General features: G+C 48.5%; 1 protein-coding gene across 2 annotated transcripts in view; it reads right to left on the minus strand.

The window, feature by feature from the left end:
• Positions 1 to 27651, minus strand: part of LOC144767618 (putative methyltransferase DDB_G0268948) — a 717827-nt gene that overhangs the window by 177547 nt on the left and 512629 nt on the right. For both annotated transcript variants that reach the window (XM_078651025.1, XM_078651024.1), the window contains exon 5: positions 24303 to 24406. In XM_078651025.1, coding sequence (XP_078507151.1) covers positions 24303 to 24406 — 104 coding nt within the window. The remainder of the gene's footprint in view (positions 1 to 24302; positions 24407 to 27651) is intronic.

Consider the following 27651-nt stretch of genomic DNA (forward strand, 5'->3'; position numbering starts at 1 on the left):
TCGCCCCGAGTGGGATGGGTATGCTCAGACGTGAGTCCCATGCTCTCAACACCACTGGAGTCAAGCTATCCAGGCTGATGATGGCTAATAGCCAGAAACCGGTCCTTGGATGCTTGATCCTGGTCCATTAAAGACATGGCTTGGCAGTTCGGGCTGGACTGTTCCCAGGAGGCACAGGGTCAAGGCTGATTTGCATATGGCCATGTCTGACCTGGGGTGGTGTGGAGTGCAAAAAAACGATGGATTTAGGCCCAGATCTCTGTACTGGGGTGAATGTATGACAATGTTCTGCATTCTGTCCATCACCTGTTGTTATTGCCTTTGTCGCACTGAGGGGGATGGGTATTCTCAGACGTGAGTCCCATGCTCTCCACACCACTGGAGTCAAGCTATCCAGGCTGATGACGGCTGATAGCCAGAAACCGGTCCTTGGATGCTTGATTCCGGTCCAGGAAAGAAATGGGTTGGCAGTTCGGGCTGGACTGTTCCCATGAGGCACAGGGTCAAGGCTGATTTGCATATGGCCATATCTGAACTGGGGTGGTGTGGAGTGCAAAAAAACGATGGATTTAGGCCCAGATCTCTGTACTGGGCTGAATGTATGACAATGTTCTGCATTCTGTCCTTCACCTGTTGTTCTTGCCTTTGTCGCCCCGAGTGGGATGGGTATGCTCAGACGTGAGTCCCATGCTCTCAACACCACTGGAGTCAAGCTATCCAGGCTGATGACGGCTGATAGCCAGAAACCGGTCCTTGGATGCTTGATTCCGGTCCAGGAAAGACATGGCTTGGCAGTTCGGGCTGGACTGTTCCATGAGGCACAGGGTCAAGGCTGATTTGCATATGGCCATGTCTGACCTGGGGTGGTGTGGAATGCAAAAAAAACGATGGATTTAGGCCCAGATCTCTGTACTGGGGTGAATGTATGACAATGTTCTGCATTCTGTCCATCACCTGTTGTTTTTGCCTTTGTCGCCCCGAGTGGGATTGGTATGCTCAGATGTTAGTCCTATGCTCTCCACACCACTGGAGTCAAGCTATCCTGGCTGATGACGGCTGATAGCCAGAAACCGGTCCTTGGATGCTTGATTCCGGTCCAGGAAAGACATGGCTTGGCAGTTCGGGCTGGACTGTTCCCATGAGGCACAGGGTCAAGCCTGATTTGCATATGGCCATGTCTGACCTGGGGTGGTGTGGATTGCAAAAAAACAATGGATTTAGGCCCAGATCTCTGTACTGGGGTGAATGTATGACAATGTTCTGCATTCTGTCCATCACCTGTTGTTTTTGCCTTTGTCGCCCCGAGTGGGATGGGTATGCTCAGACGTGAGTCCCATGCTCTCAACACCACTGGAGTCAAGCTATCCAGGCTGATGATGGCTAATAGCCAGAAACCGGTCCTTGGATGCTTGATCCTGGTCCATTAAAGACATGGCTTGGCAGTTCGGGCTGGACTGTTCCCAGGAGGCACAGGGTCAAGGCTGATTTGCATATGGCCATGTCTGACCTGGGGTGGTGTGGAGTGCAAAAAAACGATGGATTTAGGCCCAGATCTCTGTACTGGGGTGAATGTATGACAATGTTCTGCATTCTGTCCATCACCTGTTGTTTTTGCCTTTGTCGCCCCGAGTGGGATTGGTATGCTCAGATGTTAGTCCTATGCTCTCCACACCACTGGAGTCAAGCTATCCTGGCTGATGACGGCTGATAGCCAGAAACCGGTCCTTGGATGCTTGATTCCGGTCCAGGAAAGACATGGCTTGGCAGTTCGGGCTGGACTGTTCCCATGAGGCACAGGGTCAAGCCTGATTTGCATATGGCCATGTCTGACCTGGGGTGGTGTGGATTGCAAAAAAACAATGGATTTAGGCCCAGATCTCTGTACTGGGGTGAATGTATGACAATGTTCTGCATTCTGTCCATCACCTGTTGTTTTTGCCTTTGTCGCCCCGAGTGGGATGGGTATGCTCAGACGTGAGTCCCATGCTCTCCACACCACTGGAGTCAAGCTATCCAGGCTGATGACGGCTAATAGCCAGAAACCGGTCCTTGGATGCTTGATCCTGGTCCATTAAAGACATGGCTTGGCAGTTCGGGCTGGACTGTTCCCAGGAGGCACAGGGTCAAGGCTGATTTGCATATGGCCATGTCTGACCTGGGGTGGTGTGGAGTGCAAAAAAACCACGGAGTAAGCCCAGATCTCTGTACTGGGGTGAATGTATGACAATGTTCTGCAGTCTGTCCATCACCTGTTGTTATTGCCTTTGTCGCACCGAGTGGGATGGGTATTCTCAGACGTGAGTCCCATGCTCTCCACACCACTGGAGTCAAGCCATCCAGGCTGATGACGGCTGATAGCCAGAAACCGGTCCTTGGATGCTTGATTCTGGTCCTGGAAAGACATGGCTTGGCAGTTCGGGCTGGACTGTTCCCATGAGGCACAGGGTCAAGGCTGATTTGCATATGGCCATGTCTGACCTTGGGTGGTGTGGAGTGCAAAAAACGATGGATTTAGGCCCATATCTCTGTACTGGGGTGAATGTATGACAATGTTCTGCATTCTGTCTATCACCTGTTGTTATTGCCTTTGTCGCACCGAGTGGCATGGGTATGCTCAGACGTGAGTCCCATGCTCTCCACACCACTGGAGTCAAGCTATCCTGGCTGATGACGGCTGATAGCCAGAAACCGGTCCTTGGATGCTTGATTCCGGTCCAGGAAAGACATGGCTTGGCAGTTCGGGCTGGACTGTTCCCATGAGGCACAGAGTCAAGCCTGATTTGCATATGGCCATGTCTGACCTGGGGTGGTGTGGATTGCAAACAAACGATGGATTCAGGCCCAGATCTCTGTACTGGGGTGAATGTATGACAATGTTCTGCATTCTGTCCATCACCTGTTGTTTTTGCCTTTGTCGCCCCGAGTGGGATGGGTATGCTCAGACGTGAGTCCCATGCTCTCCACACCACTGGAGTCAAGCTATCCAGGCTGATGACGGCTGATAGCCAGAAACCGGTCCTTGGATGCTTGATTCCGGTCCAGGAAAGACATGGCGTGGCAGTTCGGGCTGGACTGTTCCCATGAGGCACAGAGTCAAGCCTGATTTGCATATGGCCATGTCTGACCTGGGGTGGTGTGGATTGCAAACAAACAATGGATTTAGGCCCAGATCTCTGTACTGGGGTGAATGTATGACAATGTTCTGCATTCTGTCCATCACCTGTTGTTTTTGCCTTTGTCGCCCCGAGTGGGATGGGTATGCTCAGACGTGAGTCCCATGCTCTCAACACCACTGGAGTCAAGCTATCCAGGCTGATGATGGCTAATAGCCAGAAACCGGTCCTTGGATGCTTGATCCTGGTCCATTAAAGACATGGCTTGGCAGTTCGGGCTGGACTGTTCCCAGGAGGCACAGGGTCAAGGCTGATTTGCATATGGCCATGTCTGACCTGGGGTGGTGTGGAGTGCAAAAAAACGATGGATTTAGGCCCAGATCTCTGTACTGGGGTGAATGTATGACAATGTTCTGCATTCTGTCCATCACCTGTTGTTATTGCCTTTGTCGCACTGAGTGGGATGGGTATTCTCAGACGTGAGTCCCATGCTCTCCACACCACTGGAGTCAAGCTATCCAGGCTGATGACGGCTGATAGCCAGAAACCGGTCCTTGGATGCTTGATTCCGGTCCAGGAAAGAAATGGGTTGGCAGTTCGGGCTGGACTGTTCCCATGAGGCACAGGGTCAAGGCTGATTTGCATATGGCCATGTCTGAACTGGGGTGGTGTGGAGTGCAAAAAAACGATGGATTTAGGCCCAGATCTCTGTACTGGGCTGAATGTATGACAATGTTCTGCATTCTGTCCTTCACCTGTTGTTCTTGCCTTTGTCGCCCCGAGTGGGATGGGTATGCTCAGACGTGAGTCCCATGCTCTCAACACCACTGGAGTCAAGCTATCCAGGCTGATGACGGCTGATAGCCAGAAACCGGTCCTTGGATGCTTGATTCCGGTCCAGGAAACACATGGCTTGGCAGTTCGGGCTGGACTGTTCCATGAGGCACAGGGTCAAGGCTGATTTGCATATGGCCATGTCTGACCTGGGGTGGTGTGGAGTGCAAAAAAAAACGATGGATTTAGGCCCAGATCTCTGTACTGGGGTGAATGTATGACAATGTTCTGCATTCTGTCCATCACCTGTTGTTTTTGCCTTTGTCGCCCCGAGTGGGATGGGTATGCTCAGATGTTAGTCCTATGCTCTCCACACCACTGGAGTCAAGTCAAGCTATCCTGGCTGATGACGGCTGATAGCCAGAAACCGGTCCTTGGATGCTTGATTCCGGTCCAGGAAAGACATGGCTTGGCAGTTCGGGCTGGACTGTTCCCATGAGGCACAGAGTCAAGCCTGATTTGCATATGGCCATGTCTGACCTGGGGTGGTGTGGATTGCAAACAAACGATGGATTTAGGCCCAGATCTCTGTACTGGGGTGAATGTATGACAATGTTCGGCATTCTGTCCATCACCTGTTGTTTTTGCCTTTGTCGCCCCGAGTGGGATGGGTATGCTCAGACGTGAGTCCCATGCTCTCAACACCACTGGAGTCAAGCTATCCAGGCTGATGATGGCTAATAGCCAGAAACCGGTCCTTGGATGCTTGATCCTGGTCCATTAAAGACATGGCTTGGCAGTTCGGGCTGGACTGTTCCCAGGAGGCACAGGGTCAAGGCTGATTTGCATATGGCCATGTCTGACCTGGGGTGGTGTGGAGTGCAAAAAAACGATGGATTTAGGCCCAGATCTCTGTACTGGGGTGAATGTATGACAATGTTCTGCATTCTGTCCATCACCTGTTGTTATTGCCTTTGTCGCACTGAGTGGGATGGGTATTCTCAGACGTGAGTCCCATGCTCTCCACACCACTGGAGTCAAGCTATCCAGGCTGATGACGGCTGATAGCCAGAAACCGGTCCTTGGATGCTTGATTCCGGTCCAGGAAAGAAATGGGTTGGCAGTTCGGGCTGGACTGTTCCCATGAGGCACAGGGTCAAGGCTGATTTGCATATGGCCATATCTGAACTGGGGTGGTGTGGAGTGCAAAAAAACGATGGATTTAGGCCCAGATCTCTGTACTGGGCTGAATGTATGACAATGTTCTGCATTCTGTCCTTCACCTGTTGTTCTTGCCTTTGTCGCCCCGAGTGGGATGGGTATGCTCAGACGTGAGTCCCATGCTCTCAACACCACTGGAGTCAAGCTATCCAGGCTGATGACGGCTGATAGCCAGAAACCGGTCCTTGGATGCTTGATTCCGGTCCAGGAAAGACATGGCTTGGCAGTTCGGGCTGGACTGTTCCATGAGGCACAGGGTCAAGGCTGATTTGCATATGGCCATGTCTGACCTGGGGTGGTGTGGAATGCAAAAAAAACGATGGATTTAGGCCCAGATCTCTGTACTGGGGTGAATGTATGACAATGTTCTGCATTCTGTCCATCACCTGTTGTTTTTGCCTTTGTCGCCCCGAGTGGGATCGGTATGCTCAGATGTTAGTCCTATGCTCTCCACACCACTGGAGTCAAGCTATCCTGGCTGATGACGGCTGATAGCCAGAAACCGGTCCTTGGATGCTTGATTCCGGTCCAGGAAAGACATGGCTTGGCAGTTCGGGCTGGACTGTTCCCATGAGGCACAGGGTCAAGCCTGATTTGCATATGGCCATGTCTGACCTGGGGTGGTGTGGATTGCAAAAAAACAATGGATTTAGGCCCAGATCTCTGTACTGGGGTGAATGTATGACAATGTTCTGCATTCTGTCCATCACCTGTTGTTTTTGCCTTTGTCGCCCCGAGTGGGATGGGTATGCTCAGACGTGAGTCCCATGCTCTCAACACCACTGGAGTCAAGCTATCCAGGCTGATGATGGCTAATAGCCAGAAACCGGTCCTTGGATGCTTGATCCTGGTCCATTAAAGACATGGCTTGGCAGTTCGGGCTGGACTGTTCCCAGGAGGCACAGGGTCAAGGCTGATTTGCATATGGCCATGTCTGACCTGGGGTGGTGTGGAGTGCAAAAAAACGATGGATTTAGGCCCAGATCTCTGTACTGGGGTGAATGTATGACAATGTTCTGCATTCTGTCCATCACCTGTTGTTATTGCCTTTGTCGCACTGAGTGGGATGGGTATTCTCAGACGTGAGTCCCATGCTCTCCACACCACTGGAGTCAAGCTATCCAGGCTGATGACGGCTAATAGCCAGAAACCGGTCCTTGGATGCTTGATCCTGGTCCATTAAAGACATGGCTTGGCAGTTCGGGCTGGAATGTTCCCAGGAGGCACAGGGTCAAGGCTGATTTGCATATGGCCATGTCTGACCTGGGGTGGTGTGGAGTGCAAAAAAACCACGGAGTAAGCCCAGATCTCTGTACTGGGGTGAATGTATGACAATGTTCTGCAGTCTGTCCATCACCTGTTGTTATTGCCTTTGTCGCACCGAGTGGGATGGGTATTCTCAGACGTGAGTCCCATGCTCTCCACACCACTGGAGTCAAGCCATCCAGGCTGATGACGGCTGATAGCCAGAAACCGGTCCTTGGATGCTTGATTCTGGTCCTGGAAAGACATGGCTTGGCAGTTCGGGCTGGACTGTTCCCATGAGGCACAGGGTCAAGGCTGATTTGCATATGGCCATGTCTGACCTTGGGTGGTGTGGAGTGCAAAAAACGATGGATTTAGGCCCATATCTCTGTACTGGGGTGAATGTATGACAATGTTCTGCATTCTGTCTATCACCTGTTGTTATTGCCTTTGTCGCACCGAGTGGCATGGGTATGCTCAGACGTGAGTCCCATGCTCTCCACACCACTGGAGTCAAGCTATCCTGGCTGATGACGGCTGATAGCCAGAAACCGGTCCTTGGATGCTTGATTCCGGTCCAGGAAAGACATGGCTTGGCAGTTCGGGCTGGACTGTTCCCAGGAGGCACAGGGTCAAGGCTGATTTGCATATGGCCATGTCTGACCTGGGGTGGTGTGGAGTGCAAAAAAACGATGGATTTAGGCCCAGATCTCTGTACTGGGGTGAATGTATGACAATGTTCTGCATTCTGTCCATCACCTGTTGTTATTGCCTTTGTCGCACTGAGTGGGATGGGTATTCTCAGACGTGAGTCCCATGCTCTCCACACCACTGGAGTCAAGCTATCCAGGCTGATGACGGCTGATAGCCAGAAACCGGTCCTTGGATGCTTGATTCCGGTCCAGGAAAGAAATGGGTTGGCAGTTCGGGCTGGACTGTTCCCATGAGGCACAGGGTCAAGGCTGATTTGCATATGGCCATGTCTGAACTGGGGTGGTGTGGAGTGCAAAAAAACGATGGATTTAGGCCCAGATCTCTGTACTGGGCTGAATGTATGACAATGTTCTGCATTCTGTCCTTCACCTGTTGTTCTTGCCTTTGTCGCCCCGAGTGGGATGGGTATGCTCAGACGTGAGTCCCATGCTCTCAACACCACTGGAGTCAAGCTATCCAGGCTGATGACGGCTGATAGCCAGAAACCGGTCCTTGGATGCTTGATTCCGGTCCAGGAAAGACATGGCGTGGCAGTTCGGGCTGGACTGTTCCCATGAGGCACAGAGTCAAGCCTGATTTGCATATGGCCATGTCTGACCTGGGGTGGTGTGGATTGCAAACAAACAATGGATTTAGGCCCAGATCTCTGTACTGGGGTGAATGTATGACAATGTTCTGCATTCTGTCCATCACCTGTTGTTTTTGCCTTTGTCGCCCCGAGTGGGATGGGTATGCTCAGACGTGAGTCCCATGCTCTCAACACCACTGGAGTCAAGCTATCCAGGCTGATGATGGCTAATAGCCAGAAACCGGTCCTTGGATGCTTGATCCTGGTCCATTAAAGACATGGCTTGGCAGTTCGGGCTGGACTGTTCCCAGGAGGCACAGGGTCAAGGCTGATTTGCATATGGCCATGTCTGACCTGGGGTGGTGTGGAGTGCAAAAAAACGATGGATTTAGGCCCAGATCTCTGTACTGGGGTGAATGTATGACAATGTTCTGCATTCTGTCCATCACCTGTTGTTATTGCCTTTGTCGCACTGAGTGGGATGGGTATTCTCAGACGTGAGTCCCATGCTCTCCACACCACTGGAGTCAAGCTATCCAGGCTGATGACGGCTGATAGCCAGAAACCGGTCCTTGGATGCTTGATTCCGGTCCAGGAAAGAAATGGGTTGGCAGTTCGGGCTGGACTGTTCCCATGAGGCACAGGGTCAAGGCTGATTTGCATATGGCCATGTCTGAACTGGGGTGGTGTGGAGTGCAAAAAAACGATGGATTTAGGCCCAGATCTCTGTACTGGGCTGAATGTATGACAATGTTCTGCATTCTGTCCTTCACCTGTTGTTCTTGCCTTTGTCGCCCCGAGTGGGATGGGTATGCTCAGACGTGAGTCCCATGCTCTCAACACCACTGGAGTCAAGCTATCCAGGCTGATGACGGCTGATAGCCAGAAACCGGTCCTTGGATGCTTGATTCCGGTCCAGGAAACACATGGCTTGGCAGTTCGGGCTGGACTGTTCCATGAGGCACAGGGTCAAGGCTGATTTGCATATGGCCATGTCTGACCTGGGGTGGTGTGGAGTGCAAAAAAAACCGATGGATTTAGGCCCAGATCTCTGTACTGGGGTGAATGTATGACAATGTTCTGCATTCTGTCCATCACCTGTTGTTTTTGCCTTTGTCGCCCCGAGTGGGATGGGTATGCTCAGATGTTAGTCCTATGCTCTCCACACCACTGGAGTCAAGTCAAGCTATCCTGGCTGATGACGGCTGATAGCCAGAACCGGTCCTTGGATGCTTGATTCCGGTCCAGGAAAGACATGGCTTGGCAGTTCGGGCTGGACTGTTCCCATGAGGCACAGAGTCAAGCCTGATTTGCATATGGCCATGTCTGACCTGGGGTGGTGTGGATTGCAAACAAACGATGGATTTAGGCCCAGATCTCTGTACTGGGGTGAATGTATGACAATGTTCGGCATTCTGTCCATCACCTGTTGTTTTTGCCTTTGTCGCCCCGAGTGGGATGGGTATGCTCAGACGTGAGTCCCATGCTCTCAACACCACTGGAGTCAAGCTATCCAGGCTGATGATGGCTAATAGCCAGAAACCGGTCCTTGGATGCTTGATCCTGGTCCATTAAAGACATGGCTTGGCAGTTCGGGCTGGACTGTTCCCAGGAGGCACAGGGTCAAGGCTGATTTGCATATGGCCATGTCTGACCTGGGGTGGTGTGGAGTGCAAAAAAACGATGGATTTAGGCCCAGATCTCTGTACTGGGGTGAATGTATGACAATGTTCTGCATTCTGTCCATCACCTGTTGTTATTGCCTTTGTCGCACTGAGTGGGATGGGTATTCTCAGACGTGAGTCCCATGCTCTCCACACCACTGGAGTCAAGCTATCCAGGCTGATGACGGCTGATAGCCAGAAACCGGTCCTTGGATGCTTGATTCCGGTCCAGGAAAGAAATGGGTTGGCAGTTCGGGCTGGACTGTTCCCATGAGGCACAGGGTCAAGGCTGATTTGCATATGGCCATATCTGAACTGGGGTGGTGTGGAGTGCAAAAAAACGATGGATTTAGGCCCAGATCTCTGTACTGGGCTGAATGTATGACAATGTTCTGCATTCTGTCCTTCACCTGTTGTTCTTGCCTTTGTCGCCCCGAGTGGGATGGGTATGCTCAGACGTGAGTCCCATGCTCTCAACACCACTGGAGTCAAGCTATCCAGGCTGATGACGGCTGATAGCCAGAAACCGGTCCTTGGATGCTTGATTCCGGTCCAGGAAAGACATGGCTTGGCAGTTCGGGCTGGACTGTTCCATGAGGCACAGGGTCAAGGCTGATTTGCATATGGCCATGTCTGACCTGGGGTGGTGTGGAATGCAAAAAAAACGATGGATTTAGGCCCAGATCTCTGTACTGGGGTGAATGTATGACAATGTTCTGCATTCTGTCCATCACCTGTTGTTTTTGCCTTTGTCGCCCCGAGTGGGATTGGTATGCTCAGATGTTAGTCCTATGCTCTCCACACCACTGGAGTCAAGCTATCCTGGCTGATGACGGCTGATAGCCAGAAACCGGTCCTTGGATGCTTGATTCCGGTCCAGGAAAGACATGGCTTGGCAGTTCGGGCTGGACTGTTCCCATGAGGCACAGGGTCAAGCCTGATTTGCATATGGCCATGTCTGACCTGGGGTGGTGTGGATTGCAAAAAAACAATGGATTTAGGCCCAGATCTCTGTACTGGGGTGAATGTATGACAATGTTCTGCATTCTGTCCATCACCTGTTGTTTTTGCCTTTGTCGCCCCGAGTGGGATGGGTATGCTCAGACGTGAGTCCCATGCTCTCAACACCACTGGAGTCAAGCTATCCAGGCTGATGATGGCTAATAGCCAGAAACCGGTCCTTGGATGCTTGATCCTGGTCCATTAAAGACATGGCTTGGCAGTTCGGGCTGGACTGTTCCCAGGAGGCACAGGGTCAAGGCTGATTTGCATATGGCCATGTCTGACCTGGGGTGGTGTGGAGTGCAAAAAAACGATGGATTTAGGCCCAGATCTCTGTACTGGGGTGAATGTATGACAATGTTCTGCATTCTGTCCATCACCTGTTGTTTTTGCCTTTGTCGCCCCGAGTGGGATTGGTATGCTCAGATGTTAGTCCTATGCTCTCCACACCACTGGAGTCAAGCTATCCTGGCTGATGACGGCTGATAGCCAGAAACCGGTCCTTGGATGCTTGATTCCGGTCCAGGAAAGACATGGCTTGGCAGTTCGGGCTGGACTGTTCCCATGAGGCACAGGGTCAAGCCTGATTTGCATATGGCCATGTCTGACCTGGGGTGGTGTGGATTGCAAAAAAACAATGGATTTAGGCCCAGATCTCTGTACTGGGGTGAATGTATGACAATGTTCTGCATTCTGTCCATCACCTGTTGTTTTTGCCTTTGTCGCCCCGAGTGGGATGGGTATGCTCAGACGTGAGTCCCATGCTCTCCACACCACTGGAGTCAAGCTATCCAGGCTGATGACGGCTAATAGCCAGAAACCGGTCCTTGGATGCTTGATCCTGGTCCATTAAAGACATGGCTTGGCAGTTCGGGCTGGACTGTTCCCAGGAGGCACAGGGTCAAGGCTGATTTGCATATGGCCATGTCTGACCTGGGGTGGTGTGGAGTGCAAAAAAACCACGGAGTAAGCCCAGATCTCTGTACTGGGGTGAATGTATGACAATGTTCTGCAGTCTGTCCATCACCTGTTGTTATTGCCTTTGTCGCACCGAGTGGGATGGGTATTCTCAGACGTGAGTCCCATGCTCTCCACACCACTGGAGTCAAGCCATCCAGGCTGATGACGGCTGATAGCCAGAAACCGGTCCTTGGATGCTTGATTCTGGTCCTGGAAAGACATGGCTTGGCAGTTCGGGCTGGACTGTTCCCATGAGGCACAGGGTCAAGGCTGATTTGCATATGGCCATGTCTGACCTTGGGTGGTGTGGAGTGCAAAAAACGATGGATTTAGGCCCATATCTCTGTACTGGGGTGAATGTATGACAATGTTCTGCATTCTGTCTATCACCTGTTGTTATTGCCTTTGTCGCACCGAGTGGCATGGGTATGCTCAGACGTGAGTCCCATGCTCTCCACACCACTGGAGTCAAGCTATCCTGGCTGATGACGGCTGATAGCCAGAAACCGGTCCTTGGATGCTTGATTCCGGTCCAGGAAAGACATGGCTTGGCAGTTCGGGCTGGACTGTTCCCATGAGGCACAGAGTCAAGCCTGATTTGCATATGGCCATGTCTGACCTGGGGTGGTGTGGATTGCAAACAAACGATGGATTCAGGCCCAGATCTCTGTACTGGGGTGAATGTATGACAATGTTCTGCATTCTGTCCATCACCTGTTGTTTTTGCCTTTGTCGCCCCGAGTGGGATGGGTATGCTCGGACGTGAGTCCCATGCTCTCCACACCACTGGAGTCAAGCTATCCAGGCTGATGACGGCTGATAGCCAGAAACCGGTCCTTGGATGCTTGATTCCGGTCCAGGAAAGACATGGCGTGGCAGTTCGGGCTGGACTGTTCCCATGAGGCACAGAGTCAAGCCTGATTTGCATATGGCCATGTCTGACCTGGGGTGGTGTGGATTGCAAACAAACAATGGATTTAGGCCCAGATCTCTGTACTGGGGTGAATGTATGACAATGTTCTGCATTCTGTCCATCACCTGTTGTTTTTGCCTTTGTCGCCCCGAGTGGGATGGGTATGCTCAGACGTGAGTCCCATGCTCTCAACACCACTGGAGTCAAGCTATCCAGGCTGATGATGGCTAATAGCCAGAAACCGGTCCTTGGATGCTTGATCCTGGTCCATTAAAGACATGGCTTGGCAGTTCGGGCTGGACTGTTCCCAGGAGGCACAGGGTCAAGGCTGATTTGCATAGGGCCATGTCTGACCTGGGGTGGTGTGGAGTGCAAAAAAACGATGGATTTAGGCCCAGATCTCTGTACTGGGGTGAATGTATGACAATGTTCTGCATTCTGTCCATCACCTGTTGTTATTGCCTTTGTCGCACTGAGTGGGATGGGTATTCTCAGACGTGAGTCCCATGCTCTCCACACCACTGGAGTCAAGCTATCCAGGCTGATGACGGCTGATAGCCAGAAACCGGTCCTTGGATGCTTGATTCCGGTCCAGGAAAGAAATGGGTTGGCAGTTCGGGCTGGACTGTTCCCATGAGGCACAGGGTCAAGGCTGATTTGCATATGGCCATGTCTGAACTGGGGTGGTGTGGAGTGCAAAAAAACGATGGATTTAGGCCCAGATCTCTGTACTGGGCTGAATGTATGACAATGTTCTGCATTCTGTCCTTCACCTGTTGTTCTTGCCTTTGTCGCCCCGAGTGGGATGGGTATGCTCAGACGTGAGTCCCATGCTCTCAACACCACTGGAGTCAAGCTATCCAGGCTGATGACGGCTGATAGCCAGAAACCGGTCCTTGGATGCTTGATTCCGGTCCAGGAAACACATGGCTTGGCAGTTCGGGCTGGACTGTTCCATGAGGCACAGGGTCAAGGCTGATTTGCATATGGCCATGTCTGACCTGGGGTGGTGTGGAGTGCAAAAAAAACCGATGGATTTAGGCCCAGATATCTGTACTGGGGTGAATGTATGACAATGTTCTGCATTCTGTCCATCACCTGTTGTTTTTGCCTTTGTCGCCCCGAGTGGGATGGGTATGCTCAGATGTTAGTCCTATGCTCTCCACACCACTGGAGTCAAGTCAAGCTATCCTGGCTGATGACGGCTGATAGCCAGAAACCGGTCCTTGGATGCTTGATTCCGGTCCAGGAAAGACATGGCTTGGCAGTTCGGGCTGGACTGTTCCCATGAGGCACAGAGTCAAGCCTGATTTGCATATGGCCATGTCTGACCTGGGGTGGTGTGGATTGCAAACAAACGATGGATTTAGGCCCAGATCTCTGTACTGGGGTGAATGTATGACAATGTTCGGCATTCTGTCCATCACCTGTTGTTTTTGCCTTTGTCGCCCCGAGTGGGATGGGTATGCTCAGACGTGAGTCCCATGCTCTCAACACCACTGGAGTCAAGCTATCCAGGCTGATGATGGCTAATAGCCAGAAACCGGTCCTTGGATGCTTGATCCTGGTCCATTAAAGACATGGCTTGGCAGTTCGGGCTGGACTGTTCCCAGGAGGCACAGGGTCAAGGCTGATTTGCATATGGCCATGTCTGACCTGGGGTGGTGTGGAGTGCAAAAAAACGATGGATTTAGGCCCAGATCTCTGTACTGGGGTGAATGTATGACAATGTTCTGCATTCTGTCCATCACCTGTTGTTATTGCCTTTGTCGCACTGAGTGGGATGGGTATTCTCAGACGTGAGTCCCATGCTCTCCACACCACTGGAGTCAAGCTATCCAGGCTGATGACGGCTGATAGCCAGAAACCGGTCCTTGGATGCTTGATTCCGGTCCAGGAAAGAAATGGGTTGGCAGTTCGGGCTGGACTGTTCCCATGAGGCACAGGGTCAAGGCTGATTTGCATATGGCCATATCTGAACTGGGGTGGTGTGGAGTGCAAAAAAACGATGGATTTAGGCCCAGATCTCTGTACTGGGCTGAATGTATGACAATGTTCTGCATTCTGTCCTTCACCTGTTGTTCTTGCCTTTGTCGCCCCGAGTGGGATGGGTATGCTCAGACGTGAGTCCCATGCTCTCAACACCACTGGAGTCAAGCTATCCAGGCTGATGACGGCTGATAGCCAGAAACCGGTCCTTGGATGCTTGATTCCGGTCCAGGAAAGACATGGCTTGGCAGTTCGGGCTGGACTGTTCCATGAGGCACAGGGTCAAGGCTGATTTGCATATGGCCATGTCTGACCTGGGGTGGTGTGGAATGCAAAAAAAACGATGGATTTAGGCCCAGATCTCTGTACTGGGGTGAATGTATGACAATGTTCTGCATTCTGTCCATCACCTGTTGTTTTTGCCTTTGTCGCCCCGAGTGGGATCGGTATGCTCAGATGTTAGTCCTATGCTCTCCACACCACTGGAGTCAAGCTATCCTGGCTGATGACGGCTGATAGCCAGAAACCGGTCCTTGGATGCTTGATTCCGGTCCAGGAAAGACATGGCTTGGCAGTTCGGGCTGGACTGTTCCCATGAGGCACAGGGTCAAGCCTGATTTGCATATGGCCATGTCTGACCTGGGGTGGTGTGGATTGCAAAAAAACAATGGATTTAGGCCCAGATCTCTGTACTGGGGTGAATGTATGACAATGTTCTGCATTCTGTCCATCACCTGTTGTTTTTGCCTTTGTCGCCCCGAGTGGGATGGGTATGCTCAGACGTGAGTCCCATGCTCTCAACACCACTGGAGTCAAGCTATCCAGGCTGATGATGGCTAATAGCCAGAAACCGGTCCTTGGATGCTTGATCCTGGTCCATTAAAGACATGGCTTGGCAGTTCGGGCTGGACTGTTCCCAGGAGGCACAGGGTCAAGGCTGATTTGCATATGGCCATGTCTGACCTGGGGTGGTGTGGAGTGCAAAAAAACGATGGATTTAGGCCCAGATCTCTGTACTGGGGTGAATGTATGACAATGTTCTGCATTCTGTCCATCACCTGTTGTTATTGCCTTTGTCGCACTGAGTGGGATGGGTATTCTCAGACGTGAGTCCCATGCTCTCCACACCACTGGAGTCAAGCTATCCAGGCTGATGACGGCTAATAGCCAGAAACCGGTCCTTGGATGCTTGATCCTGGTCCATTAAAGACATGGCTTGGCAGTTCGGGCTGGACTGTTCCCAGGAGGCACAGGGTCAAGGCTGATTTGCATATGGCCATGTCTGACCTGGGGTGGTGTGGAGTGCAAAAAAACCACGGAGTAAGCCCAGATCTCTGTACTGGGGTGAATGTATGACAATGTTCTGCAGTCTGTCCATCACCTGTTGTTATTGCCTTTGTCGCACCGAGTGGGATGGGTATTCTCAGACGTGAGTCCCATGCTCTCCACACCACTGGAGTCAAGCCATCCAGGCTGATGACGGCTGATAGCCAGAAACCGGTCCTTGGATGCTTGATTCTGGTCCTGGAAAGACATGGCTTGGCAGTTCGGGCTGGACTGTTCCCATGAGGCACAGGGTCAAGGCTGATTTGCATATGGCCATGTCTGACCTTGGGTGGTGTGGAGTGCAAAAAACGATGGATTTAGGCCCATATCTCTGTACTGGGGTGAATGTATGACAATGTTCTGCATTCTGTCTATCACCTGTTGTTATTGCCTTTGTCGCACCGAGTGGCATGGGTATGCTCAGACGTGAGTCCCATGCTCTCCACACCACTGGAGTCAAGCTATCCTGGCTGATGACGGCTGATAGCCAGAAACCGGTCCTTGGATGCTTGATTCCGGTCCAGGAAAGACATGGCTTGGCAGTTCGGGCTGGACTGTTCCCATGAGGCACAGAGTCAAGCCTGATTTGCATATGGCCATGTCTGACCTGGGGTGGTGTGGATTGCAAACAAACGATGGATTCAGGCCCAGATCTCTGTACTGGGGTGAATGTATGACAATGTTCTGCATTCTGTCCATCACCTGTTGTTTTTGCCTTTGTCGCCCCGAGTGGGATGCGTATGCTCAGACGTGAGTCCCATGCTCTCCACACCACTGGAGTCAAGCTATCCAGGCTGATGACGGCTGATAGCCAGAAACCGGTCCTTGGATGCTTGATTCCGGTCCAGGAAAGACATGGCGTGGCAGTTCGGGCTGGACTGTTCCCATGAGGCACAGAGTCAAGCCTGATTTGCATATGGCCATGTCTGACCTGGGGTGGTGTGGATTGCAAACAAACAATGGATTTAGGCCCAGATCTCTGTACTGGGGTGAATGTATGACAATGTTCTGCATTCTGTCCATCACCTGTTGTTTTTGCCTTTGTCGCCCCGAGTGGGATGGGTATGCTCAGACGTGAGTCCCATGCTCTCAACACCACTGGAGTCAAGCTATCCAGGCTGATGATGGCTAATAGCCAGAAACCGGTCCTTGGATGCTTGATCCTGGTCCATTAAAGACATGGCTTGGCAGTTCGGGCTGGACTGTTCCCAGGAGGCACAGGGTCAAGGCTGATTTGCATATGGCCATGTCTGACCTGGGGTGGTGTGGAGTGCAAAAAAACGATGGATTTAGGCCCAGATCTCTGTACTGGGGTGAATGTATGACAATGTTCTGCATTCTGTCCATCACCTGTTGTTATTGCCTTTGTCGCACTGAGTGGGATGGGTATTCTCAGACGTGAGTCCCATGCTCTCCACACCACTGGAGTCAAGCTATCCAGGCTGATGACGGCTGATAGCCAGAAACCGGTCCTTGGATGCTTGATTCCGGTCCAGGAAAGAAATGGGTTGGCAGTTCGGGCTGGACTGTTCCCATGAGGCACAGGGTCAAGGCTGATTTGCATATGGCCATGTCTGAACTGGGGTGGTGTGGAGTGCAAAAAAACGATGGATTTAGGCCCAGATCTCTGTACTGGGCTGAATGTATGACAATGTTCTGCATTCTGTCCTTCACCTGTTGTTCTTGCCTTTGTCGCCCCGAGTGGGATGGGTATGCTCAGACGTGAGTCCCATGCTCTCAACACCACTGGAGTCAAGCTATCCAGGCTGATGACGGCTGATAGCCAGAAACCGGTCCTTGGATGCTTGATTCCGGTCCAGGAAACACATGGCTTGGCAGTTCGGGCTGGACTGTTCCATGAGGCACAGGGTCAAGGCTGATTTGCATATGGCCATGTCTGACCTGGGGTGGTGTGGAGTGCAAAAAAAACCGATGGATTTAGGCCCAGATCTCTGTACTGGGGTGAATGTATGACAATGTTCTGCATTCTGTCCATCACCTGTTGTTTTTGCCTTTGTCGCCCCGAGTGGGATGGGTATGCTCAGATGTTAGTCCTATGCTCTCCACACCACTGGAGTCAAGTCAAGCTATCCTGGCTGATGACGGCTGATAGCCAGAAACCGGTCCTTGGATGCTTGATTCCGGTCCAGGAAAGACATGGCTTGGCAGTTCGGGCTGGACTGTTCCCATGAGGCACAGAGTCAAGCCTGATTTGCATATGGCCATGTCTGACCTGGGGTGGTGTGGATTGCAAACAAACGATGGATTTAGGCCCAGATCTCTGTACTGGGGTGAATGTATGACAATGTTCGGCATTCTGTCCATCACCTGTTGTTTTTGCCTTTGTCGCCCCGAGTGGGATGGGTATGCTCAGACGTGAGTCCCATGCTCTCAACACCACTGGAGTCAAGCTATCCAGGCTGATGATGGCTAATAGCCAGAAACCGGTCCTTGGATGCTTGATTCCGGTCCAGGAAAGAAATGGGTTGGCAGTTCGGGCTGGACTGTTCCCATGAGGCACAGGGTCAAGGCTGATTTGCATATGGCCATATCTGAACTGGGGTGGTGTGGAGTGCAAAAAAACGATGGATTTAGGCCCAGATCTCTGTACTGGGCTGAATGTGTGACAATGTTCTGCATTCTGTCCTTCACCTGTTGTTCTTGCCTTTGTCGCCCCGAGTGGGATGGGTATGCTCAGACGTGAGTCCCATGCTCTCAACACCACTGGAGTCAAGCTATCCAGGCTGATGACGGCTGATAGCCAGAAACCGGTCCTTGGATGCTTGATTCCGGTCCAGGAAAGACATGGCTTGGCAGTTCGGGCTGGACTGTTCCATGAGGCACAGGGTCAAGGCTGATTTGCATATGGCCATGTCTGACCTGGGGTGGTGTGGAATGCAAAAAAAACGATGGATTTAGGCCCAGATCTCTGTACTGGGGTGAATGTATGACAATGTTCTGCATTCTGTCCATCACCTGTTGTTTTTGCCTTTGTCGCCCCGAGTGGGATTGGTATGCTCAGATGTTAGTCCTATGCTCTCCACACCACTGGAGTCAAGCTATCCTGGCTGATGACGGCTGATAGCCAGAAACCGGTCCTTGGATGCTTGATTCCGGTCCAGGAAAGACATGGCTTGGCAGTTCGGGCTGGACTGTTCCCATGAGGCACAGGGTCAAGCCTGATTTGCATATGGCCATGTCTGACCTGGGGTGGTGTGGATTGCAAAAAAACAATGGATTTAGGCCCAGATCTCTGTACTGGGGTGAATGTATGACAATGTACTGCATTCTGTCCATCACCTGTTGTTTTTGCCTTTGTCGCCCCGAGTGGGATGGGTATGCTCAGACGTGAGTCCCATGCTCTCCACACCACTGGAGTCAAGCTATCCAGGCTGATGACGGCTAATAGCCAGAAACCGGTCCTTGGATGCTTGATCCTGGTCCATTAAAGACATGGCTTGGCAGTTCGGGCTGGACTGTTCCCAGGAGGCACAGGGTCAAGGCTGATTTGCATATGGCCATGTCTGACCTGGGGTGGTGTGGAGTGCAAAAAAACCACGGAGTAAGCCCAGATCTCTGTACTGGGGTGAATGTATGACAATGTTCTGCAGTCTGTCCATCACCTGTTGTTATTGCCTTTGTCGCACCGAGTGGGATGGGTATTCTCAGACGTGAGTCCCATGCTCTCCACACCACTGGAGTCAAGCCATCCAGGCTGATGACGGCTGATAGCCAGAAACCAGTCCTTGGATGCTTGATTCCGGTCCAGGAAAGAAATGGCTTGGCAGTGCGGGCTGGATTGTTCCCATGAGGCACAGGGTCAAGGCTGATTTGCATATGGCCATGTCTGAACTGGGGTGGTGTGGAGTGCAAAAAAACGATGGATTTAGGCCCAGATCTCTGTACTGGGGTGAATGTATGACAATGTTCTGCATTCTGTCCATCACCTGTTGTTTTTGCCTTTGTCGCCCGAGTGGTATCGGTATGCTCAGACGTGAGTCCCATGCTCTCCACACCACTGGAGTCAAGCTATCCAGGCTGATGACGGCTGATAGCCAGAAACCGGTCCTTGGATGCTTGATTCCGGTCCAGGAAAGACATGGCTTGGCAGTTCGGGCTTGACTGTTCCCATGAGGCACAGGGTCAAGGCTGATTTGCATGTCTGACCTAGGGTGGTGTGGAGTGCAAGAAAACAATGGATTTAGGCCCAGATCTCTGTACTGGGGTGAATGTATGACAATGTTCTGCATTCTGTCCATCACCTGTTGTTTTTTCCTTTTGTACATATAGCATAACACGTATACAACATACACACACTTTTGAATGTACACCCATGTGCCCCACATACACAACACCCACAACCACCACCACAACAACAAAACAGTCTCAACACAGGATGCATTTCACATAAGGATAACATTGCATCTAAGGGCAATCTAAAATACAAAAGGCTACAGGAAATTATAACACACAATTCAAAGTAAGATATGGGTCAAAACTTTACCTCTGATCCTGGCAATGAGGCAATTGATTAGCTTTCTGGTCAAGTTGTAGCAGCAAAGTAAGTACCTGAACAAATGGGTTAAAGATGGAAACAGAAGTGGGAAACTGAAAAAAAGTATGTTTTTACCTAATTTCTTTCGAATTTGCCAACTCACATATAGAGGTATCTCCACCACAGTTGTCCCGATGGAAAGGCACATTGTGATTAGGGCGGTGGTTATCCTGGCTGAAATCCCTCCAACAGCCGCTTTTGCCTATGATGCTGTTTACATTGGAGGAAATCCTGGAGGAGTCAGCGGCACTCAGATGTTCTTTGGTCCGTAGACCCTCCAACATATAAATTAAGTGGGTGGACCAACAAGTAGGCGGGCAGTGAAACCATCAAAAAGTGACTCTGTGACCAGAGTCACCAAGATGTAAATTAGGCGCAAAATTATTTTGGAAATTGGAGTGGGATTTTTATTGCTTTCAGCCTTTGACTTTTTAACTGTTTGTCGTATTGCTAAGTGTTTTACTAATGCTCTCTAAGTTAAGGTGTCTGCTCTGTGCCACAGCTACCAAGGATTGAGATAAGGTTTAAGTTACTGAAACATTTTACTGGACCTTACAGGATTGTACATTTAATATTTGTGGTGGACATCCACCCAGCCTAACTAATAAACCACCTTCTCATAGTACACAAAAAAATGTTGAAGGAGGTTTAAGCCTGATCAATCAATCAATCAATCAATCAATCACTTCTGTGAAACTGTCCTGTAGGCAAACAGCAAGCATGGTAACAAGACAACACAGCTTTACCTAATAGGCTATTTTAGGCCTATAATCATGCCTTCCAGAGTTGAAAACGTATAAGTAAACCAAACTGATCCCATATGAACTTCTTGTATGCTCACATGATGCCTGTCCCTCTGTCAGAAGCATGCTTTTTTGAAAGTCCCTTTGAGGAAAGATATTCAGTAGGGCCCTGACCATCGCATTCCTCAAGGTATAGCTCCAGGTTACAGAGTGGTGCATTCTACCGCCAGATCCTGTTCCCTGAAGCTGAACTTAGATTACAGGGCTATGCCAGCTTCCTCCCTTACCCTCTCAAAAAGTGTCCCTTCCACTTAATATGTTTATCGTGAAGCCCAGGTTCATCCACTTGATAAGCCACTGGCTTGGCAAGCCTCATCTAGAGCCAGTACAAATGTAGGTTTTGGCCAGCTGATAGGGCCTGTTGCACTGGTGGACCACCAGCAACCTGGCTGATTCGGGGACCTTAAGCTTTTTACTACAGAGAATGTCCCCCAAAGAGATCTGATGACCTCTGGTGGTATTCCCAATTTTCACTCTCTGAACATGTTGCCAAAGACCTTCAAGAGTGGGTTGGTTGCCTTTTGCAGGAGCCAGGTTGGGAGGGGCCATATACTGCTTTCAAACCAGCTAGCTGAGCCAGATCTCCCATGGCAGACACCTCTTCCTCTGTAAGGTTCGATTTATCATTCTGAGGGTTAGTCTCCTCATAGACGATGGTAATGTCTGGGACTGGTTTCATAAATCCCTTGCCCCTTCTCATTCTTATAGGAACTTGGTTTTATTTTTCAAGACCCAGGCCCGCCTGACTCACCTGACAAGCAGCTAGAACCTATCACATACCTTTGGTTGGGGAGTTCACAGGAATCTCCAACTATACCTTGTGCAACTAACGTTTACATGAAACCTCTCTTTCTACTGGTAAATGTATCAGTATCAAAGAGAGAGTGAGGATGTATGAGGACTAGTTCATATCCCCTAGGTAAATGTGCTATATCAATGAGAAATAGTCTATCAAGACGTTGTGAGAAGGCTCCAAAACTGCGTGGTGTTGTCAGAAGGAAAACAAACAAGATGATGGATGGAATGTTGCACAATGGCAAAACATTCACCCCAGTCAGGGATCTGGGTTTAATCCATCGTTATTTTGCTCACCCACCCACCCCTGTTCAGCCGGAACTACCAAGCCATGTCTTCCCTGGACCGGAATCAAGCATCCTAGGACCGGTTTCTGGCTATCAGCCGTCTTAAGCCAGGATAGCTTGACTCCAGTGGCTTAGTGAGCACGGGACCCACGTCTGGGCATACCCTTCCCACATAGGGTGAACAGCAAAACACACAAGATGATGGAAGGAATGTTGCACAATGGCAAAACATTCACCCCCAGTCACAGATCTGGGTTTAATCCATTGTTATTTTGCTCACCAAGCCACCCCAGTTCAGACATGGCCATATGCAAATCAGTCTTGACCCTGTGCCTCATGGGAACAGTCCAGCCCCAACTGCCGAGCAATGTCTTCCCAGGACCGGAATCAAGATTCCTAGGACCGGTTTCTGGCTATCAGCCGTCTTCAGCCAGGATAGATTGATTCCAGTGGGTTAGTGAGCACGGGACCCACGTCTGGGCATACACTTCCCACATAGGGTGAACAGCAAAACACACAAGATGATGGATGGCAAAAAATTCACCCCCAGTCACAAATCTGGGTTTATTGCTATCATCACTAACACTGCGGTGGTTTTTATTGATGTGATATGGCCACTCTGCACATAACTAAACTACCCTTCTGTGTGTTTGTTTGTCTTTTGTTCTATGTTGTATTTAAAGGAGTGATTTGAGGAGGAACTGCCTTCTCGCACAAAAATGCAAAAACAACAGTTGATGGACAGAATGCAGAACAATGTCATACATTCACCCCAGTACAGAGATCTGGGCCTAAATCCATCTTTTTTTGCACTCCACATAAAAGCACCTTAGCGCTTGCTACACATATCTATACACTAGAGTAAGTACAGATCACACTCTGCAAAGTTTTAGGTCCTGAGGAAAGCCAGTTTATATAAGAGATCTGGCTGAAACATGTAGACCGCCCTCAGGATTTAGGAGTTTCTTAAGCACAACTACACCTGCATCTGCGACCTTGCATTTTACCACTGCCAGAGGCCCAATCATTAAAATGTACTTTTTGGGATCAATGGACAGTTTTTAAACTTCACTTTTCACGTCACCCACACCGCACACTCAGCAAATATATCCGCTCTGCTGTAACACAAGCGTTGTAGCACACCAGGGACATACAAGATGGGCCTGATGTTGAAGCATGCCACCAACTAGGTTGATGGGCGAGGGCTCCATTAAAAAAGAAAATGTCGTCCTTCTGGCAACACCACACAGTTTTTAAGTCTTCTCACAACGTCTTGACAGACTAGTTCTACTGGTAAATGAACATAACCTCAACTTCAATTGGTGAGTCTGCAGAACTGACTCCTTAATATATAGCACTGAATTGCAAAGTGCTGGCCATAGTTCAATGCAAAAAAAGGAAACTATTTTTCTTGATAGATACCTCATTAGGCTAATAAGCAACCCAGAATATTAATTTGGAAGAATATTCTACCTGAAAAAAACAGGATTATGGGGACATTATTCAAAACCAGGCTGAATTATATAATTGTGTTATAACTTAAACTTCCATAATATATTGGAAAACGTAAAAATGCCAAAAATGTAGATGCTTGGGCGCTTACAAGTTTCTGACCATGAGGAAAGGAGTCCAAATTGTACATTTATTTAATAACTGAAACTAGCTTTATAGTCAGTGATAGAGTTAGGCTTGAAAATAAACTCCAGGGTCATAGATGTGATGTAGATGTCAATCCTGAATGGCTAAAATCTGAAATCACATATTAACACCCAGTTAGCTCACCTCAATATATTACCTCCAAAAGTGCACTCACCTTTTACTTATCAAACAAAGGGAGTCTAGATTATTAGCTGTATGATCTACACACTGGAATCTCTGACCTCCTGCCAGAGATGTACTGAAGGAAAGTACAGGTAGTTTGGAAAACTACTAAAACACTTATGATTTTGGTTAGTCCTTTACTCTGCTATTAGCACAAAAATGTAACATTCATGGTACAGTCATCCATTCATTCCAGTGAAAAAGATGCAGAGTAAATGAAACACCTTCTTCAGTTACCGGAAACCACCATACACTCACAAGTAATGCTTATGGTTGGATTTATCATTTAACTTAGAAAGTAGACAAAAGGGGCAAATAGGGAAATGTGGCCAGGGTGTGAATGGTAAAGTTCTAGTCTGAGATAAAATACATCACACTTATAGAGGAACAAGGCATTAAAGGAAATTGCCTACATATATAGAATGTATGGAGTGCCACTGTTCAGTCATTCTCCCATTTTGTTTGTTATTTACAATGTGTTTGCAATGTGGACACTTTTAAACACTTCAAGGTGAACTCCTGATTCCTCAACATTTCCAACATTTGTCTTACCTTGTTTTCTCTGCAAAATGCACTGCATCAAATATCTCTTTGTATTCAGATTGGAATTCGTGACGTTTTCCAGCACTATGTTTAGTCATTAGAAAATCCAAAGCCTGCAGAGATACATACAGTAATATGAAAATAATGGCATGACCAATATTCTCTTTATAGCAATTAAAATATATCAGATGCGGCAATGGCTGCTAACTATGTAAATAGAAACAGCCATTACAAGATGGATGCTTAATGTGAACATGTGGATCAAGCTGTATACTTTGCTTCATGTTAGGTTAGACTGGCAGTAAGATTAATGTTCATTCTGCATATATCATATAAAATCAGTGGTCAAATAGGATAAATACCCCAGGATTTGACAATTAACTAAGATAGATTTTTGTGTCAGAATTATTGCCAAAGGTCATGCTAGATTGCTAAACCCCCTAATCTCAGATAATGAGCTGATTCCAGAAGCCAAGCAGAAGGCGTCCTTTACCTAGAACACATATCCTGCTTTTGCGGCAGAGCTCTGGAAAAGAGCAGCAGCAGCCAGTTATTTAGATGTATGCTGTGTAATCCATCAACTCACAAGGTAGGGTTTCCTATTTAAATCTTTAGCTAAGGTTTAGCATAGAATAGGGTGTTACATCTCAGAAACTGACCATCACATGCTTAACTCTTTTTTTTTATGTTCTGTGTGATTACCGGACATATTTTATGCTCTAGACTGAGGATCTAAAATAAATATATAATTTTAACAAAGTGTCCCTCCTTCTTAGTGCTATTTTTGAGTGTGTTATTCTTAAATGAATATTTGTTCAGATTGTCACTGTGTCCCTGAACTCATCTAGAAGGAATGATAGTAACCTGAAAACAGTGTGCAGGATTGCTCAGAGGGTTTGTGCTGTGGCTGCGGTCCTCTGGGTTTCTAATTCAATGTTGATGCATTGAATTAAGCCTTTGCTCACGGTGGCTAGATATCCGGCCCCTGCGGATCTTGGGACCACCCCCCATGTTTTGTACATTATTAATGGTTTCTGATATTATGGCCTGATTAGTGTGAATCTCTGTCTTGTTCAGCACTACTCATGCTTGGCTTGTTGTTTGTCCATTAGTGTTCTGTCATCAGAAAGTGTTTGTGGTGATGGGAAGGAGCAGATAGGATAGATGAGGGAGTGGAAGGGTTGGGGAATTATTTTTGCAGGTAAAGTATTTGAAATGTTAGAGTGTTGGGACAGCAAATAAGTGCATTATTATTGGTCAGTAAGGTGATGAGATAGTGGGCAAGTTGTCATGGTGTTTGTATCCCAAAGAGAGACTATGTACATCTTGCATGGGTAAAAGTGTCTTACAGTGTACCATCAATCCATGTTTTCCCAGAGAAGGATGTATTCAACTATCATTCTGTTCTCGTCTAATGCTATGTCATGTCCTGCTCCAAACTTGATGTGATACTGTGTGTTTCTTCCATTGTGACTAGTGAAGTGTATGTGATGTCATGTCCTGGTCTGGTTTTTAATACTTGCCATGCTGGTATCCCTAACACGAGGAATAAATTATGAGATTGTGTGTGTGTGATGCTTGGATACTACTTTTGTGGCTAATGTGTGAATGTGTTTGTGCTGGTTCCCTGCTTAGATAGAAGGCATTTATGTTTGAAACTTTTCACACACATTACTTTTCTCCCCTTCCCTGAAGGCCTTTAACCTTCTCAGGTGAAACGGTATGAAGTGTCAGTCACTGAAACCTGCATGAAGTCATAGATTGGGGTTTTACATTTTTATTTAGTAGCAGTAACATTTAGACAAATGTTTTGCATAAAAACAATATCGGTACATAAATAAAACATGGTGGTTAAGTCCAGGTCATTGTCAATTTTAATAATTAGTTAAGCTATTTATGGGACTCTATTTTTCAAAGACACAGTACTAGGGGTACTACATCTATCTAACTAAATGGAATATTATCTAGTGTGAAATTCAAGAAGGTTCTCAGGCATGATATGATGATCTTCAGAGTAAGTTTATTGAAGTAATGGACCTCATCCAGCCATGTTCACAGCAACTGGCAACTGACAAATGCCACAGTCCAATATGACATAATGAAGCTCTAGAATTAAGAAGATACAGTACCATAGATTACTAACTAGAAAAGTGTCATAGAGAACTATGAAGGAATATTACACATCTCCCTTCCTTATAAAGAGAAGAAAAAAAAAAATATATATATATATATATATTTGTTACTTAAAACAATACTACGCAGAAACACAATATTAAAGTATCATTTGTCAAATAAATTCCTTCAAATGACCTGGACATCTGGTTGATCTAGAGGATCTTCTCAGTTCTTCTAAACCCCCATCCGACACACAAGACTTTTTACTTCACTCAATAGGGACATTCAGATCTTTGAAAATGTTCATGTAATTTCTTTTCTTTACTAACACAACTCTATTAAAATTCTAAACTCAATGGTCTTGAGTTTTGATTGCATTCAAAAACACTTTTATCACAGTCATGGGATCCAAGTATTTAGATGTACCACCAGTGATGATACCAGGCCACCTAATAGCAACAAGATCCCCTACACTTACCAAAGTAGGTTTAACAGCATTTCTTTTGTCAAAATAATTTTTTCTCTGCATTGCTTTTACTTTCTCCTTTGCCATAACTTCCTCGTAATCTTATTTTTCTTCCTTGCCTTTTGCAAAAGAGTATTCATATACCCAAAAAAGCTCCAAAAGAGTATTTGGTACTCTACCCCTAAACAACAGAAAAGGAGTTGACCCCGTTGTAGAATGTCAAATGTCAAATGTCAAAAGTTTTTATAGAGCGCCATTATCACCGCAAGGTCTCAAGGCGCTAGCAGCATAAGAACCGGGGGGAAGAGACAAACACTGAAAGGGCATCATAGCAGAGGGAGACAGGCTGCATGCTAGGGAAAAAGCCAAGTTTTCAAGGCTTTACGAAATTGCTGATGCTCCTTAATTGAAAGAAGGTAGGGAGGTAGCTTATTCCAAAGGGCAGGTGCAAGGAATGAAAAATACCGTTGCCCGTACCTGGAAGTTCGCACCCGAGGTTGCATTAGCAGAGACTTGAGGCTAGATCTTAAGACCCTCTTGGGGGCGTACCAGTTCAGTTTTTTTTTAGGATACCGGGGTCCTTTTTTATACAATGCGTTATGGGTCAAACATAAGATCTTAAATTGACTTCTTTGCCGTATGGGCAGCCAATGTAGTTGTTTCAAACATGGAGCTGACGCTGTTCTAGGTGGCAGATCCAGCACCAATCTTGCCGCCGTATTCTGCAAAGTTTGTAATTTTGACAACTGTTCCTCATTCAAGCCGTGGTACATGGCA

Source organism: Lissotriton helveticus, chromosome 7 (assembly GCF_964261635.1).
Source record: "Lissotriton helveticus chromosome 7, aLisHel1.1, whole genome shotgun sequence".
NCBI lineage: Eukaryota > Metazoa > Chordata > Amphibia > Caudata > Salamandridae > Lissotriton > Lissotriton helveticus.